At 52.3% G+C, this 14,807-nt stretch overlaps 1 protein-coding gene across 1 annotated transcript; it reads left to right on the top strand.

Annotated features, from left to right (window-relative positions):
* Positions 1 to 233: 233 nt before the first annotated feature.
* On the top strand, positions 234 to 13,214 carry CCDC134 (coiled-coil domain containing 134). The gene is made up of 6 exons (XM_065888103.1): positions 234 to 346; positions 1,051 to 1,172; positions 1,716 to 1,800; positions 3,607 to 3,788; positions 4,068 to 4,139; positions 12,628 to 13,214. The coding sequence occupies exons 1-6, from the start codon at positions 244 to 246 to the stop codon at positions 12,751 to 12,753; spliced, it is 690 nt and encodes a 229-aa protein (XP_065744175.1). The 5' UTR covers positions 234 to 243; the 3' UTR covers positions 12,754 to 13,214.
* The last annotated feature ends 1,593 nt before the right edge of the window (positions 13,215 to 14,807 follow it).

Raw genomic sequence — 14,807 nt, 5'->3', positions numbered from 1 at the left:
AGTATCCCTGCCTTGCTGACTTTATCTTTCTCCCTCCCTCCTATCATCCCATGTCTTTATTTTGTGTCTGTTGGGCTAGGAACTGGGGCTCCAGGGCTTCCCAAAGCTGGGTTCTTGGTATTTAGAGGCTGTGTCATTATCAGGGGAAGCTGCTGTTCAACTCACTTTCTGTTTCATATAACACCAAGCTCTGGGTCTCACCTTCTTTCTCTGGGTTACTCCCCTAGCTCCAGAGTCTTGGATATGGACCTTCTTCAGTTCCTGTCCTTCCTCTCTGTCCTGCTACTGTCTGGGACAGGAGTCACAGACACCCTGAGGACCTCCCTGGACCCGAGCCTGGAGATCTGTATCCTTTGGGATTGGAGGTGGTTTTGAGGGGTCTATAAATGAGGTTTCTCTATACCCACAACCCCTTGGGAGATTCCAAGGATGGAGCAGAACCCCCTAATAGGAACAGGGGAGAAAAAGTAAGGTGCTCTAACCAGACCTTGATCAAGTCAGTTCTGTTCTGAACCTCAGTTTCCCCATATGTTAAATTGAGAAGGCAAGGCATATATCTCAGAGCCATGAGGACTCTTGAGGATTGTACATGTGCCTCATTCTTTTTGGGTGAGACCCTGGCTGGAGACCAAGCCCTGGCATACTGGGCTGCCTACCCAAGGGCTGGGTCTTGAAAGAATAGAAACCCATAGAGAAGGGTGGGTGGCACCCCAGGCAGAGTATACAGTGTGAGCAGAGGGGTAGAGGTTGTGGGAGCAGTGAGTGGCTGTGGGAGACTGGGGAAAGCCCACGGGGAGGGGAGGGCAGGAGCCAGGTCCTGAGGGTTGTATTCAGGTTGTCGGGTGTGGAATCCTCTGTGAAGTGGATGAATGATATGTTGCAGGATTCATATGCTTCTCAGAGAGTGTATTCGTTCCCTGGGGAGTCCCAGGCATGCACATCTATGTGCCTGGCAGAGACTTGCTGGCCAGGGTGGTCCCTCTCGATCGGGACCACTGGATTATCCAGGTAGGAGAACTGGTGCCAGTTCCTTAACTTAATGCTGCTCAGACAAGAAGATGTTTGAGGTGAAGCGGCGGGAGCAGCTGTTGGCGCTGAAAAACCTAGCACAGCTGAATGATGTCCACCAGCAGTACAAGATCCTTGATGTCATGCTCAAGGGGCTCTTTAAGGTGCATGCAGGCAGGGGGCAGCTCATGGCAGGCCTGGTCTTTGATCTGGGCACTGATGGATGCGTAGGAGTTCCCCAAGGGGATGGTGTTCAATGAGGGGGAAGCGCATGCACAGAAGATTTTTTTTTATATATAATTAATTTATTATTTATTTATTTATTTTGGAGTGTGTTGGGTCTTCGTTGCTATGCGCGGTCTTTCTCTAGTTGCAGCGAGCAGGGGCTGCTCTTCATTGCAGTGCACAGGCTTCTCATTGCGGTGGCTTCTCGTTGCAGAGCACGGGCTCTAGAGCACAGTCTTCAGTAGTTGTGGCACGCGGGCTCAGTAGTTGTGGCGCACGGGCTTAGTTGCTCCGCGGCATGTGAGATCTTCCCGGACCAGGGCTCGAACCCGTGTCCGCTGCGTTGGCAGGCAGGTTCTTAACCACTGCGCCACCAGGGAAGCCCCTCACAGAAGATTTGAAGTAGGGTTGAAGTAAATGGGGCTGGGGCCGGTCTGGGAAGACCTTTTCAAAGCCACTCAGCCCAGGTGGGGTTCCCTCAGGTGCTGGAGGACTCCCGGACAGTGCTCATTGCTGCAGATGTGCTCCCAGATGGGCCCTTCCCCCAGGACGAGAAACTGAAGGATGGTATGGTCTTCCCAATCTCTCCCTCTCCTCTTCCCCACTCCATCCTTGATCTTCTCTAGCTGCTCCTTCCCTCTTGTTCTTGTCACTCTTTTCTCTCTCTGGAAGTACCCTCTTGTGGCACCTTCCAAGGAGTCTCTTTGGGTAGTTGGGCACTTAGTATATGTTTCTCCGAGTGTTTCTCGGCTCGTTTCAGAGCCAGTTTCTGTGTCCCTGACACATATATTCTGTCGTGTGGTTAGGTGTTTGAGACGGGGGAACTAGGGAGGAGCCTTTGCCCACTTCCCCTCCAGAAATCCTTGCCTTCACCACCCTGACCCTCCTGGTAGAGATGGCAAGGGTTGTTCCCATTTATAGGAGAAAGAACTGAGGCCTGTTGAAGTGACTGGCCCATGGGAGCAGTTACCTTCACTCTTTACTACTGTTCTAAAAGCTTCAACTCCCTTAAATTCTTTTTGAGACAAGGTGAGACCAACATAGGTAAATAAAAGAATATTTTGAATCCCTTCATCTCCTTTTCCAAGAATTCCTCTTCAGTGGTAATTTCTCCCCATTAACTGGTTACATTCTAACAGTAGAGTTTGTTAGGTCACACTGTCTGAGACAGGACGGAAGGAGCTTTTACGTATTGAATGTTGGGCACGTTACAAATGTCTCTAATCTCCACGATAACTGAGGAAGGCACTATTCCCTCCAGTTTCCACATGAAAGAGGACAGGCGGTTTGCCTGGCTCTTACCTGTAAACCAAGCGAACTCCTGAGTTCTTTGCGGTTCAAGATTGTTCTGAAGCCCAGGGGTCCCTGCCCCACTTGTCTCAGACCCAACCTGGCATATCTTTGTAGGAGTCTGCTTATCTCTGTGTGGCCTGGCCAGTGCTGGTGAGCGCTGCCTGGGCCTTATCTATAGGGGTCACTCAAACAGGGGCTGCCACGAGGGCTGGGTGTATAGTTACTATTCTTCATGCTAGCCTGGGTTCGGGGACCTGCCACCATAATGGACACTAAACTCAGTCTAAACTGATTTGTTGACTAGAGGAAGGATATTGGTGGGAAAACTGACCAAATTCAAATTAGGTCTGTGGGTTGATTAATAGTATTGTATCAATGTTAATTTCCTGGTTTAGATAGTTGTGCAATGGTTATATAAGATGATAACATTAGAGGAAGCCCAGTGAAGGAATTTTGTGGTGTATTATGTAAGTCTAAAATTATTTCAAAATAAGAACTTAAGCATTTAAAATAAAATTGGGCATACGCTAAAAAGAAAACAAACCCTGATGTGTTCCCTGGCCATCCTAACAGAACTGACCCCTCACAGACACTGTAGTTGTGTTAACAAAAGGGCCCAGCTCTGGACATTAGGATACCAAGTTGGGGAGGTTAGGCCCAGCGAAGCCTCATGGGATGCATATGCCTCCATGTGCAAAATGACACCCACCTCTCTGGTCCCCATGGCAAACGAGTTTTCTGAGCTGTGAGATACAGGGGAAAGAGCATGTCCTTTGGAGTCAGCCCTGGGTTTGCAGCCCAGGTTTGCTACTCACGAGCCGTCAGCTTCAGTTTCCCATGTGAGAAATGGGAATAGCAGACACATCTCCCTCTAAAGGTGGTTTTGATGATTCAGTGACCTGGTAGACATAAAGCCCTTAGCATGCACTGTACATGTGGTCAGCAGCCTGTGGGCCTCAGGCACTGTTCCCCTTCTCTGATTAGTGGGCTTGCCTCTGTTCTCTGGAGGGTGCGTAGGGCTGGCCAGGAGGGCTGTAGAAGGGCATCTCCCCTGGCCACTCATCAGGGTCCTCTCACCAGCTTTCTCCCAAGTGGTGGAGAACACGGCCTTCTTCGGTGATGTGGTGCTGCGCTTCCCAAGGATCGTGCACCACTGCTTTGACCACAACTCCAACTGGAACCTCCTCATCCGCTGGGGCATCAGCTTCTGCAACCAGTCGGGCGTCTTTGACCAGGGCCCCCACTCGCCCATCCTCCGCCTGGTAAGGACTGGGGTGGAGGAGGTCCGGGAGCCCTCTCTCTGGTGGTATGCTGTGAGCCACGCATCTCCCTTTAGTGAGGCCTGAATGTCAGCCTTTGGTTGCGTTTTCTGTGATAAGCCTTGGGCCACCTTGAGGTGCCCTTTCATGGGGTTCTATGCTGACCTGGGTCCCTAGGGGTCACCACCTGGCCCACATTTGTTCAGGCCTCGAAGGGGGTGGCCCTTGGGTGAGCAGGAGGCAGGAGAAGGCAGAGGATGACTAGCTTTTCCTCATCTGCAGATGGCCCAGGAGCTGGGAATCAGCGAGAAAGACTCTGACTTCCAGAACCCATTTAAAGTAGACCACACAGAGGTGAGCTGCTGGGACCTGTGGCCATGTCTGCTTGGCCTCTGCTGAGCCCTGGGAGGCCAGGGCCTGCAGGGGCTGGGGCACCTAGAGTGGAGTGTGAGGGCTTTGGACTTGGAGCCAGAAGTGCCTGGGTCTGGGCCTGAGTATCACTCGCTCACTGGTACCTTCGGGCAAGCTGCTGGCCCTGTCTTAGCCTCAGCTCCCTGTCTGTCCATGCGGTGTGGACCTCAGCTGTGAGGGCCAGTCAGAGGCTATGAACACATCCGTCCCAGTGTACGGTAGGCACTGTGCCCATCAGGCGAATGTCAGGGAAGCCATGGGAGGTCAGGCCATGCTTCTCTGCCCTTGAGCCTCTGAGCACCCAGCCAGGCTTCTGTCCCACGTTCCTGCACATGTTCTCCTCCTAGGGGCTGAGGTGGGCTCTGAGAGCTGGAGGCTGCAGGGGAAGCACGACAGATACGGACACACAGTAGAGGGGAGGAAGAGATCAGAGGTGGCAGGGCAGGGCCTGAGCGGCAGGAGGGAGGGCCAGAGCACTGTACTCCTCAGATCACAAGCTCTCCTCAGGTGTGGGGAGGGACCTCTGAAGGTTTAGGCTTTTGCTGCTGTTTCATGGATGCTGACAGGTTAGAGACATCAGAGTTTATTGCAGCAAAAGCAGTTGCTGTTGGCCTGGTCATGTGGCTTTCCCGTATTCCCCAAGTCCCAGGAGGGTGACACAGAGGGCCCCAGGCAAATGCCACCCATGCAGTGGGTTTGCATCAAGTCTAGAAGCACCAAGCTTGGGAAATTCACCACCTTTATAATGAACAGAAGCAAACCAAGTCTTTGCAGGCAGACGTCACCTCATCCTTCATGGTTGCTTTCTGCAAACACAACCTGAGAAATGGCCCAGGTACAGAGTGGTCTGGTGTACCAGCAAGAATGTGCAGGGCGATGGAGATCACCTCCCCACGGTCCATCCATCAGCCCTACGTGTCTTGGCTTAACTCATTTCTACATGAATGTCCTATTCCGTGATTAATCTGATCAGTAGAGACTAGGACCACGTTTGTTCAGTTTGTCTCAGACTCCTGTCAGTAGGACTCTAAGCAGCAGAATGAGGCCACGCGCAGTGTTGATCTCAACCACATGCTCCAGGGTCCTGGACTTAGCCAGCTCTGATAAGTCCTGGGGGGGCGGGGGCAGTAGGTCTTACATTCGAAAATCAGCATGCCGTCTAAGACCAATCTGTCATCTGTTACCACCCATACAAGGGTTTAGACTGAGCTGCTGATCTTTGATGCCATTGCCAGTGATTATAGGGGCCAAGAGATAGACCCAAAGCAACGCTCATCCCCAGTGGAGAGGCATTCTGTGGCCCACTGTCTCCTACATGTTACCACTTGATTTGGGTCACCATTGCATTGTTTGGCTGAGCTCTGGAGGCAGTGTTGCTGCTGAGTTGCAGCCTCAGTTGCCCTACATGGCATAACCAGGGTCACTCAGGGATCAGGAGAAGCAGATGGATTTGTATGTCAGATTGAAACAAGGTTATTCTGGTCTGTGTGTCTACACAGGGTTACTTTGGGAACTGCCTTTGATGGTATCAGGCACAGCAGAATAGTTCAGGACTGACTGTGTCTGTGTGAATTTTCCCATCACGTGGTTGAGAATGACACACTGGACAGCTGGTCTGACTCTCAACTGCAGCTGCCGCTTGGCTTGGGTGGACCCTAGGATTGTTTTGCCAGGCGGCAGTGCTGGATCTAAAGGAAAAAGAGGATTAATTGTTCCACACACCTCCTGGGATCTAAGGCACTCCCTCCCCAGATTATTGGTACAAAATCAACATGTCACATCCCAGGGCCTATAATTTCACTTTTCTCCAATTATTCCCTACTTTCACCTAGACTTTTTGTTCAGAAGGGTCATATGTGAGTGGGACAAGGGCATTTTTGCAAGATTTCTACAGACGCATATCTCCCATCTTGGCCCACATGGGCCACTACAGGGAGACTTGGCAAGGAGCGTACTCAACCAAGTGGTCATTATTCTTTTTTTTTTTGGCCGTGCCACGCAGCATTCAGGATCTTAGTTCTCCAGCCAGGGATCGAACCCGTGCCCCCTGCAGTGGAAGCGTGGAGTCTTAACCACTGGACCGCCAGGGAAAGTCCCTCAAGTGGTCATTACTCTAACGATCTTGGGCCGTACTGTTCCAACCAGGGACTCTAGGTAGCTGAACCAGAGATACGGAGTCCTCTGCTTTGTGCCAGTCCATGGTGGTGAGTGTATTGCCACACTTAGTAAAATGATGCATGCAGGTGGCAGTGCCAGTCAACTGGGCTGTGTAGGCTTGATCAGCCTTTTGATTCTGGTTGGTCTCATCAGAGAATTGGCTATGAGCATCTAAGCGAGTGGCCCAGACTGCCCCATTGTCAACCACAGTTTGTTTCCACAGTTCATGGCCCCCAGGAGGGATGGCCATCTTTGATCTGCCAGTTTGTAGCCTGCTCATCTGGCAGACCAGATGGCTAGGACACTGACAACAGTCAGTAAGAATACAGCATGCCTGGTCATTAGGAATATTGTCTAGGCAAGAGTGACGGCTTTTAATTCAGATTGTTGTCTTACTAGCCTTTATGGCAGTTGGTCTTCCAGTGGCATCCCTGGGGCTAGATGGCTGCTGCTGCCCGTGGTCACCTGTGCCGAGGGTTCCCAAAGCCGCCCCAAGGTTGATGATTTGCTAGGAGGACTCACGGGACTCAGTGTGTACTTGTACTCGAGGCTATGATTTATTACAGTGAAAGGATCCACAGTAGAATCAGCAAAGGGAAAATGCTTCTTGGGTGAAGTCTAAGGGAAACCAGATACAAGCTTCCACGAGTCTCTCCCAGTGAAGTCACACAGGACACTTTATTCCCCCAGCAACAGGTTATAAAAATACGTGTGAAAAGTTGTCTATCAGGAGAGCCTGTTAAAGACTCAGTGCCCAGAGTTTTTACTGGGAACTGGTCACGTAGGCACCCTCTGCCTAGCACATACCAAATTCCAGACTCCAGAAGGAAAGTGGGTGTTTAGCATAAACCACATTTTTGCACAGTTTAGGTGCAGTGAGCCACTCTTATCAGTTAGGGTGATGGGAATCCCTCCCAGAAACCAAGTTCCCAGACACCAGCCAAGGACCAACCTTGGAAGCAAGCCTTCTAAAGGATAGCAGTGAGGCCAGCTATGTTAACTCTTCTGCACAGCACCATTAGCTCTTCATTTAGGTGAACAGTCAGAGGACAGGCCTGACTATTCAGAGGAACCTCTGACTCGAGGGCCCTGTTGAACTAGTGGCTTTGCTTCAGGTGACGGAGTGGGGGATATGGTTTTCCACACTAGCGTAGCTGCCTCCCCTTCATGTAAAACCAAGATGACACATCCTTCAAGGTTGCTTGCTGCACTCACAACCCTGATAAATGGCCTGGGTAAGAACAGTCAGGACTGGGTTCTTGGTTACGCGGCAAGAACATGCAGGGATGCTCAAGGCCATGGCAGATTGCCTTTCCCAATGAGGGGGCTCCCGTGGAGATGCTTTTTTTGCTGTGTCACTGGCTCTTCTTGCCCTGCAGATCGTGAATGCCTCTCACACACGAGGAGGGTGAGAGCATGGGGCACTGAGAGAATGGGCTCCAGGGTAGATGTAATTTAGCTTCATCATAATGTGCTCTGCTTGGGCATACCTCAAAAGCAACATACTTTCCTTTTATTGGCTGGGGACAGCCCCAAGATTTTACTCAACTTTTTGGTATCCCGTGTGGACCTGTCCAGCAGCAACAGTCCAGGTTTGCTCCGCTCACCTTGGGCATTCTCTCCATACCAGTGGGTGTTCCGGGAGTCCCCTCCTACTACATACCCATCACTAGAGCCAACTTGTATCAGGCTTCGTGCTGGCCACTGTCCCAGTCCAGAGAGAGCTGGCCCTCTCCCTGCTCTGAAGATGCTCACCGTCTGTTGGGGAAGGTAGCAGAGAAACACAGTCCCAATCTAGCATGATCTCTGTACCAGTGCAAGAGGGAAGGACCCATGCGAGGGAGCCTATGGAAGTAGGTGGTGGAGGCTCTGGGATAAGTAAGAACTGCGGGGTTGACCAGCTCAGGGAAGACCTTCCCAGGCAGAGGGACCAGCTTGCACAAAGGCTCAGAGGCATAGCATATGCATTTGTTAAACGTTTAGTGAGTATCTACTGAATCCCAGCCACTAGAGAAGCGTTCTAGCTCTGCCCTCCTAGGAATGGCATTCTAGTTGTAGGAGATAGACAGTCAATAAAAAATATATGATAGGTGGTGATAAGGGCTACGGAGAAAAACAGAGGAACGTGGTTAAGGAATTCCAGGGGTAACGTGGGAATACAGTTGCTATTTCACATGACTTGGACACAGAAGGTTCTTACTGCAAAGACGTGAAACAGCAAGGGAGCCAGCTCTGTCTCTGGGGAAGAACATTCCAGGCTGAAGGAGCAGCAAGTGCAAAGGCCCTGACTTGGAAGCATATTTGGAAGGGTGGGGAGTGTGAGAGGGGGTGAGGTCAGAGTTGTAGGCCAGAGCACAGGACCCTTGCATGTCTTCTCAAGGACTTTGGCTCCAAGACACATAGGAGCAGGGTGAGGGTCTCTGACTTATCCTTTTAAAGGATCAGCCTGGCTGCTGTGTGGAGAATAGTGAGGGGGACCGGGGAGGAGACGGATACTGGTAAGGAGGATGCTGTGCTTGTCTATTTGGGAATTAATGGTGGCTTGAACCAGGGTGACAACAATGGTGCTGGCGAGGAATGGTCAGATTTTGGTTGTTTTGAAGGCAGAGCCAATAAAATTCACTAAGGAAGCAGATCTGGAGTGAAAGAGCTGCATTAAGGATGACTCGACGATTTTTTACCTGAGTGTGTGGAAGAATGGGACTGCCATTTCTAAAATGGGCAGACTGGTGGGACAAGGTCGAGGGCTGGATCGGGGATCAAGGCCTCGTTTCTGGACCTGATGGGCATCTGAATGAAGATGTCAAGGAGGCGACTGGGTATATGACTGGGTTTCAGGGGAGAGCTTAAAGCTAGAGCTGCAAATGTGAGAGTAGCAGGGGGGCAGGGCAGGTATAGCAGTGGTCTGAGGCCTGAGGCCTGAGATGTGCCTGCACTTAGAGACGGGAGAATGAGGAGGAACTCGCAGAGCACCCCAAGACGGATCAGTCAGTGCTAGTGTAGCAAACCCAAGAGCGAATGATTTCCCAGAGGCCGTGTGAGGAAAGTGACAAGAAGGAGGAAGTGATCTTCCTGTCTGATGCTGCTGGAGGGTCAAGGAAGATGAGGCTGAGAATCAGCCACTGGATTTAGCAGCATGGAGACATGCCATCAGAGATCTCAGTAAAAGCTGTTTTGGTTGAGTGGTGGGGACAAAAGACTGAGTTTGGAGAAAATGAGAGGAAAGGAAGTGGACGCATCCCATCAAGTACGGGTGACGCTTTTGAAGAGTTTTTCTTTTTTTTTTATGTTTCAGGTGTACAGCATAGTGATTCAGGTTTTTTTTTTTTTAATTATTTTTATTTTTGGTTGTGTTGGGTCTTTGTTGCTGCATGCAGGCTTTCTCTGGTTGTGGCGAGCAGGGGCTACGCTGGGTTGCGGTGCGCAGGCTTCTCACGGTGGTGGCTTCTCTTGTTGTGGAGCACGGGCTCTAGGCATGCGGGCTTCAGTAGTTGGGGCTCGCGGGCTTAGTTGTTCCACGGCATGTGGGATCTTCCCGGACCAGAGCTCGAATCTGCGTCCCCTGCATTGGCAGGTGGATTCTTAACCACTGCGCCACCAGGGAAGCCTGTGATTCTGTATTTTTACAGACTATACTCCATTAAAAGTTATTACAAGATGATGGCTATAATTCCCGATGTTGTACAGTATATCCTTGTCGCTTATGATAAAGGTTTTGTTTTCAAGGGGAGCAGATCAACGGGAGACTAGCTGGAGGAGGGTGTGGGTTCCAGGGGAAAGTTTAGTGTGATGGGAGAGACTACAGCATGTTTGCATGTTGATGGGACCCCCCAACCTATTAGGGAGGAAGAACCGATGGTGCAGGGGTAGGAGAGTTGCTGGAGCCTCATCCCTGAGGAAGGGAGGGGGGAGAGGAGAGCTGGTGCCCGGGGGGAGGCGTGGCCTAGCCTGGAAGAGCAGTGTGGGCACAGCAGCAAGTGGGTTGGTGGGTATGATGGTGGGAGCTTGCGGAAGTTGTCTTCTGAGTGTTTCCATTCTCTTTGGAACAGGAAGCAAGGTCATGGGCTGCGAGTGAGGAGGGGAGGAGTGATGGAGGTTCTAGGAGAAGGTGTGTCTAGGAGAGCAGGAGAGTGAGTAGACCAGGGAAACATTCTGGATTGTCAGGCAGCACGAAGGGTCCACTCGAGGTTAGCATCAGAATTTAAAGTAGGCATTAGCCAGATCTAGCGGGGAGGAGATCCAGGAAAGGGATAGGCATTGTTTCTCTTCTGACCCACCTAGCTGGGGCTGGTGGGGCCAGGATCTCTTGACTTGTCCTTCCCCAAGCCAGAGCCAAGAGTGTGGAGTCCTCTGTGGCTTGAGGGGTCTCCCAGCTCCTCCTTCCTCCCAAGAGGATCAGAATTAACTTGTAGGGATAGGAGGCAGAGTGTGATAAGGAAAGCACTGGTCAGGGAAGTGGGAGGCCTGGGGGCTAGCCCCAGTTGGGACTAGCTGTTTGACTTGAGCAGATCACTTACCCTCTCTGGGCTGCAGTTCTCTGACTTCACCCCATCTTCCAGACTTGTGGTTCAGTCTAACATGGTAGGTGGATTACTCCACAAGGTGGAGCTCCTAATTTGTTTTTAACATCTACCTTGATCAGACATTTATCAGATTTATTGTATGAACAAATAAAATGGGTGTATCTCACAACAAGGTTACCTGAGTTTTGGGTACTATCGTATCTCATATTCTAACATGATTCATTCATTCATTTAAAAAATACATGCTAAGTGCCATCTATAAGCCTGGCAGGCCCTGCACTGGGGGCTTGTGGCTCAGTGAGCAGCATCCGACACAATCCGCCTGTCCTCGTGGAGAGTGTGGTCCAGTGGGGGCAACAGGCACGAAGCAGGTAGTCACAGGGGAGAAGCACTGAGAAGGAAACAGAGGAGGCAGCCCCAGCCAGGAGCCAGGGCAGGTCCCCAAGGACAGTGACAGCTGAGCTGGAGCTAATGTGGCAGAGGGGGTGGGGGCTGGGAAGAGCCACAGCACGTGCAGAGGCCTGGAAGTGGGAGTGAAGGAGCCCAGGGACCAGAAGTGAGGGAGGAGGAGAGGGGGGCAGGGTGGACCTGCAGATGCAGCTGTTTGGAACCTTGTCCTGAGAGTAATGGAGAGTCGTGGAAGGGTTTAAGCAGGAGTCACACTTACATTTTGAAAGTAGCTAACTGCAGTGAGGAGAATGGCTTAAGAGGGGCCAAAGAGGGTGTGGAGAGACCCTGGGAGATGCCCAGATTTATCAGGAGGGCGGTGGGGGAGGTGATGGGGGTAGCAGTAGGATAGGCGAGACAGAGAGAAGTAGATGGGTTTGAGACTTAGGGGGTAAAATAGGCCAGGCCTTGGCAAGGGACTGTGAGGGGTAGGGGTGGGGGTGGGGGCAATGCTTGGTCTCTGTCCTGCTTGCCTCTACTGGGTTGTGGGGCACTGCTGTTCATGAGGACAGAGACTCTGGAAGGGGACTGGGTTTTGGGGAGATGGAGCCATGCTGGGCTTGGGGCACATTTGCACATTAGTGGAGGTGTCAGGCATTTAGATAGGGAGATGCACATTTGAGTGGTAACTGACCATAGAGGTGGAACGGAAGCCCTGTGGTCAGATGAGCCGGTCTGGAGAGTGGGGGAAGAAGAGCAGAGGGCCTGGGGATGACCCCGGCTGAAGTCCTCATCCTCCTCCTGCCCAGCTCTCCCTGTGTTCCCATCTCCTCACTGGGTACCACCGTGCATCCACTGTGGAAGCCACGAGTCTGGCACCACTGTTGTTGTCTTTCCACCTCTTTCAGGCTCTGCCGGTTTAACCTCTGGCCCACCTGCTTCCCGTACACTCCCTTGCCTAGACGTTGCAACTTGTTCGCAAGTGGCAGGACCCCTGTTGTCTTACTCTTGCCGGCTGCCATCTCCTCCTCGGGGTTCTGGGGGTCTGTGGTGGTCTTCGGCACTCAGCCCCTTCACCCTGAGTGGAGTCTTTCTGTTGTTTCTCAGATGCGCCATGTAGGTTCAGCACCTGTCCCTCTGCCTGGAATGTCCTCTTCCCTCGTCCTGTTTGCTTGGCAAGCTCCTGCTTATCTTGCAAGACCCGCTCAGCAGTTTCCCCGAGCCCATTTAACTATCCATGTCTGTGGGCTGCCCGAGGGCAGGGCCTGTGTCTGAGTGACCTTCCTGTCCCCGCAGCAGCCTAGCTCAGAGGGAACTCTTTGCCGCCAGCAGACTTAATCAGACCACTCTGCTCTTCCCCTCAGTTCAGCACCAGCACTGACCCTTTCCAGAAGGCTCTGAGAGGAGAGGAGAAACGCCGGAAGAAAGAGGAGAAGCGCAAAGAGATCCGAAAAGGCCCTCGGATCTCAAGATCCCAGTCCGAGTTATAGCCCTGGAGCAGCCCAGGGCTCAAGGGGCCAGGAGGAAGCCAGTCGGGAGGAAGAGGAGAATGCAGCGGTATGACTGGTGGTGAGAGCTGGCCCCTGTGAGAGGGGAGGCCGAGTTTGGTCAGCCCCCTGGAGCCGGCTCTGAGCCCCAGCTGAAGGGACTGGGCCGCAGAGGGCTGCATTTCTCCCCAGGGACCTTCCTGGAGGGGTGCCAAGGGAGCCTTCAGAGGGCGCTGCAGACCTAACCCTGTAGAGACGCTGGGGGGAGCAGGAGGGATCCTGGGCTGGACTTTTCCGCTGGGTTAGGACCGCTGGCCGGCTGGCTGCTGCCCTTCCTGGCGAGGCAGCAGAGCTAGGCTCTGAGCCATGTGTGAAGGTGTCATGCCTGCTGCTGGCCCCACTGTGTCACTGAGTTGCCTGGCACAGTTGTCCCCTGCAGAGACAGTAAAAGCCAGCAAATGCTCTGGGCTAGCAGGTTGGTTTGGGCCCCAGGGAGCCTCTCCATGGGGCAGGTGAGAGGGGCCTGGGTCGGGGGATAGGGGGGCCCTCAGATGTAGAGACCACCTTAGAGGATATTCCTCCTCCTCAGAGGAGCCTCAAGCCCTGGCGGGGCAGCAAAGCAGGGGCTTGGCTTTGACCTCCAGTTCCCTTCTCAGCACTGTCATGGACAAGGGATCAGTGTTGAGAAGGGACCAGAAGTATCCTGGGAGGGTGTTTAGCCCAAGACAGCCTTGGAGCAGCATGATCTCTGTCCTCAGATATCCAGGGAAGTCATTGAGCAGGCTCGGGGAAGAATCAACTTGTCCTCTCTGGCAGCGCAGGGAGACCATAGCCTGCGGGTGGGGTCTCTTGGGGGACAGGCTGCAGCTCTGCAGGAGGCTGTGCTTTGTAATGGTAGGGCTACTCCAAGCTGGATTGATCAGATAGCAAGCTCCCTGTGTCAGGAGGTGTGTAAGAAAAGACCAGGGCCATGGAGCAGGGAAGCTGCAGAGGGAGTTAGGCCCTGAGTGGGCTGCCGCCCTTGTCATATCCCTTCCAGGCAGAGAAGGGAGGGGCTCTGGGGGGAATTCTAGCTCTGTCTCTTTGACTTTGCCAAGCCAGGGGAGAGACACACAACTATCCCCAACCCTCTACCACTAACAGTGCCCAAGGGAGACCCAGGGTCTTAGCCCATCAGACTTGTGGAGTGACCCTGGCCCACCCCTTCCCTGTGCTGTGGCTTCATTGGTGTAATGAATTTGATAATGTCTGAACCGTCTGGCCAGCCCTAAACTGCCTCTCTGAGGTTGGGGCCTGGCTTCTCAGTGACAAGAGCCCTTCTCTGATGGTTCTTCGGTCATCCCGTAGATTTGCTGAGCACCCACTATATGCACAGCCAAAGAGAGGAGCCCAGTCTTAACTTGTGTTCACCTCTGTCCCATTTAGCATCTTTATCCTCCTGGGTTCTTCCTTCTATACCTTCTATACCTTCACTTCTCACCATCTTGGTTGATCCCTTCCTCTTCACCCTCCAGTGGGCCCAAGTTTTCCCATCTGACACCTTCAAAGGTACAAACAGAACCACTCTGCTCTCTTCCCTGGGCAGCTCCAGCTGGGACCTATGGGAACAGCTGCAGAGTGGGAGGCACTGTGCCCATTTACCTGACCTCCTGGTACTCAGGTAGCCCTCTGCAGAGGGTTACTGAGGCTCTGGGACAGGAAGGCATTGGACCAAAGTGAAAGTGAGTCATATGGTATGCCAGCAGACAGTCACCCCCCACTATGGGGAGCCCTGTGAGAGCCACTGAATGGTGGAGTTGCAGGTGGCACTGTTCAGCTCAGTGCCTGGTCCAGAGCAGGGCAGCAGGGTTTGGTTTTCTGTTTCAGGGTGAGACTAATATAATCTATACCAGCCCTCCTGCATGTAAACAATGAAAAGGACTTTCTTGTCTTTTTTCCCCCCAAATAAGGTACTTTATTTATTATGTTATATATGTTAATTATAAAAAGTAATTTAAGTAATACTGAAATACCAAGAAAAAAGTAAAATTCACCCTAAATCCCACCATTCCCATAAC

The sequence above is a fragment of the Phocoena phocoena genome, chromosome 11, assembly GCF_963924675.1.
Source record: "Phocoena phocoena chromosome 11, mPhoPho1.1, whole genome shotgun sequence".
In the NCBI taxonomy this organism is placed as follows: Eukaryota; Metazoa; Chordata; class Mammalia; order Artiodactyla; family Phocoenidae; genus Phocoena; species Phocoena phocoena.
Note: the sequence above shows the minus strand (reverse complement) of the source record. Positions and strands in the feature narration are given on the sequence as shown.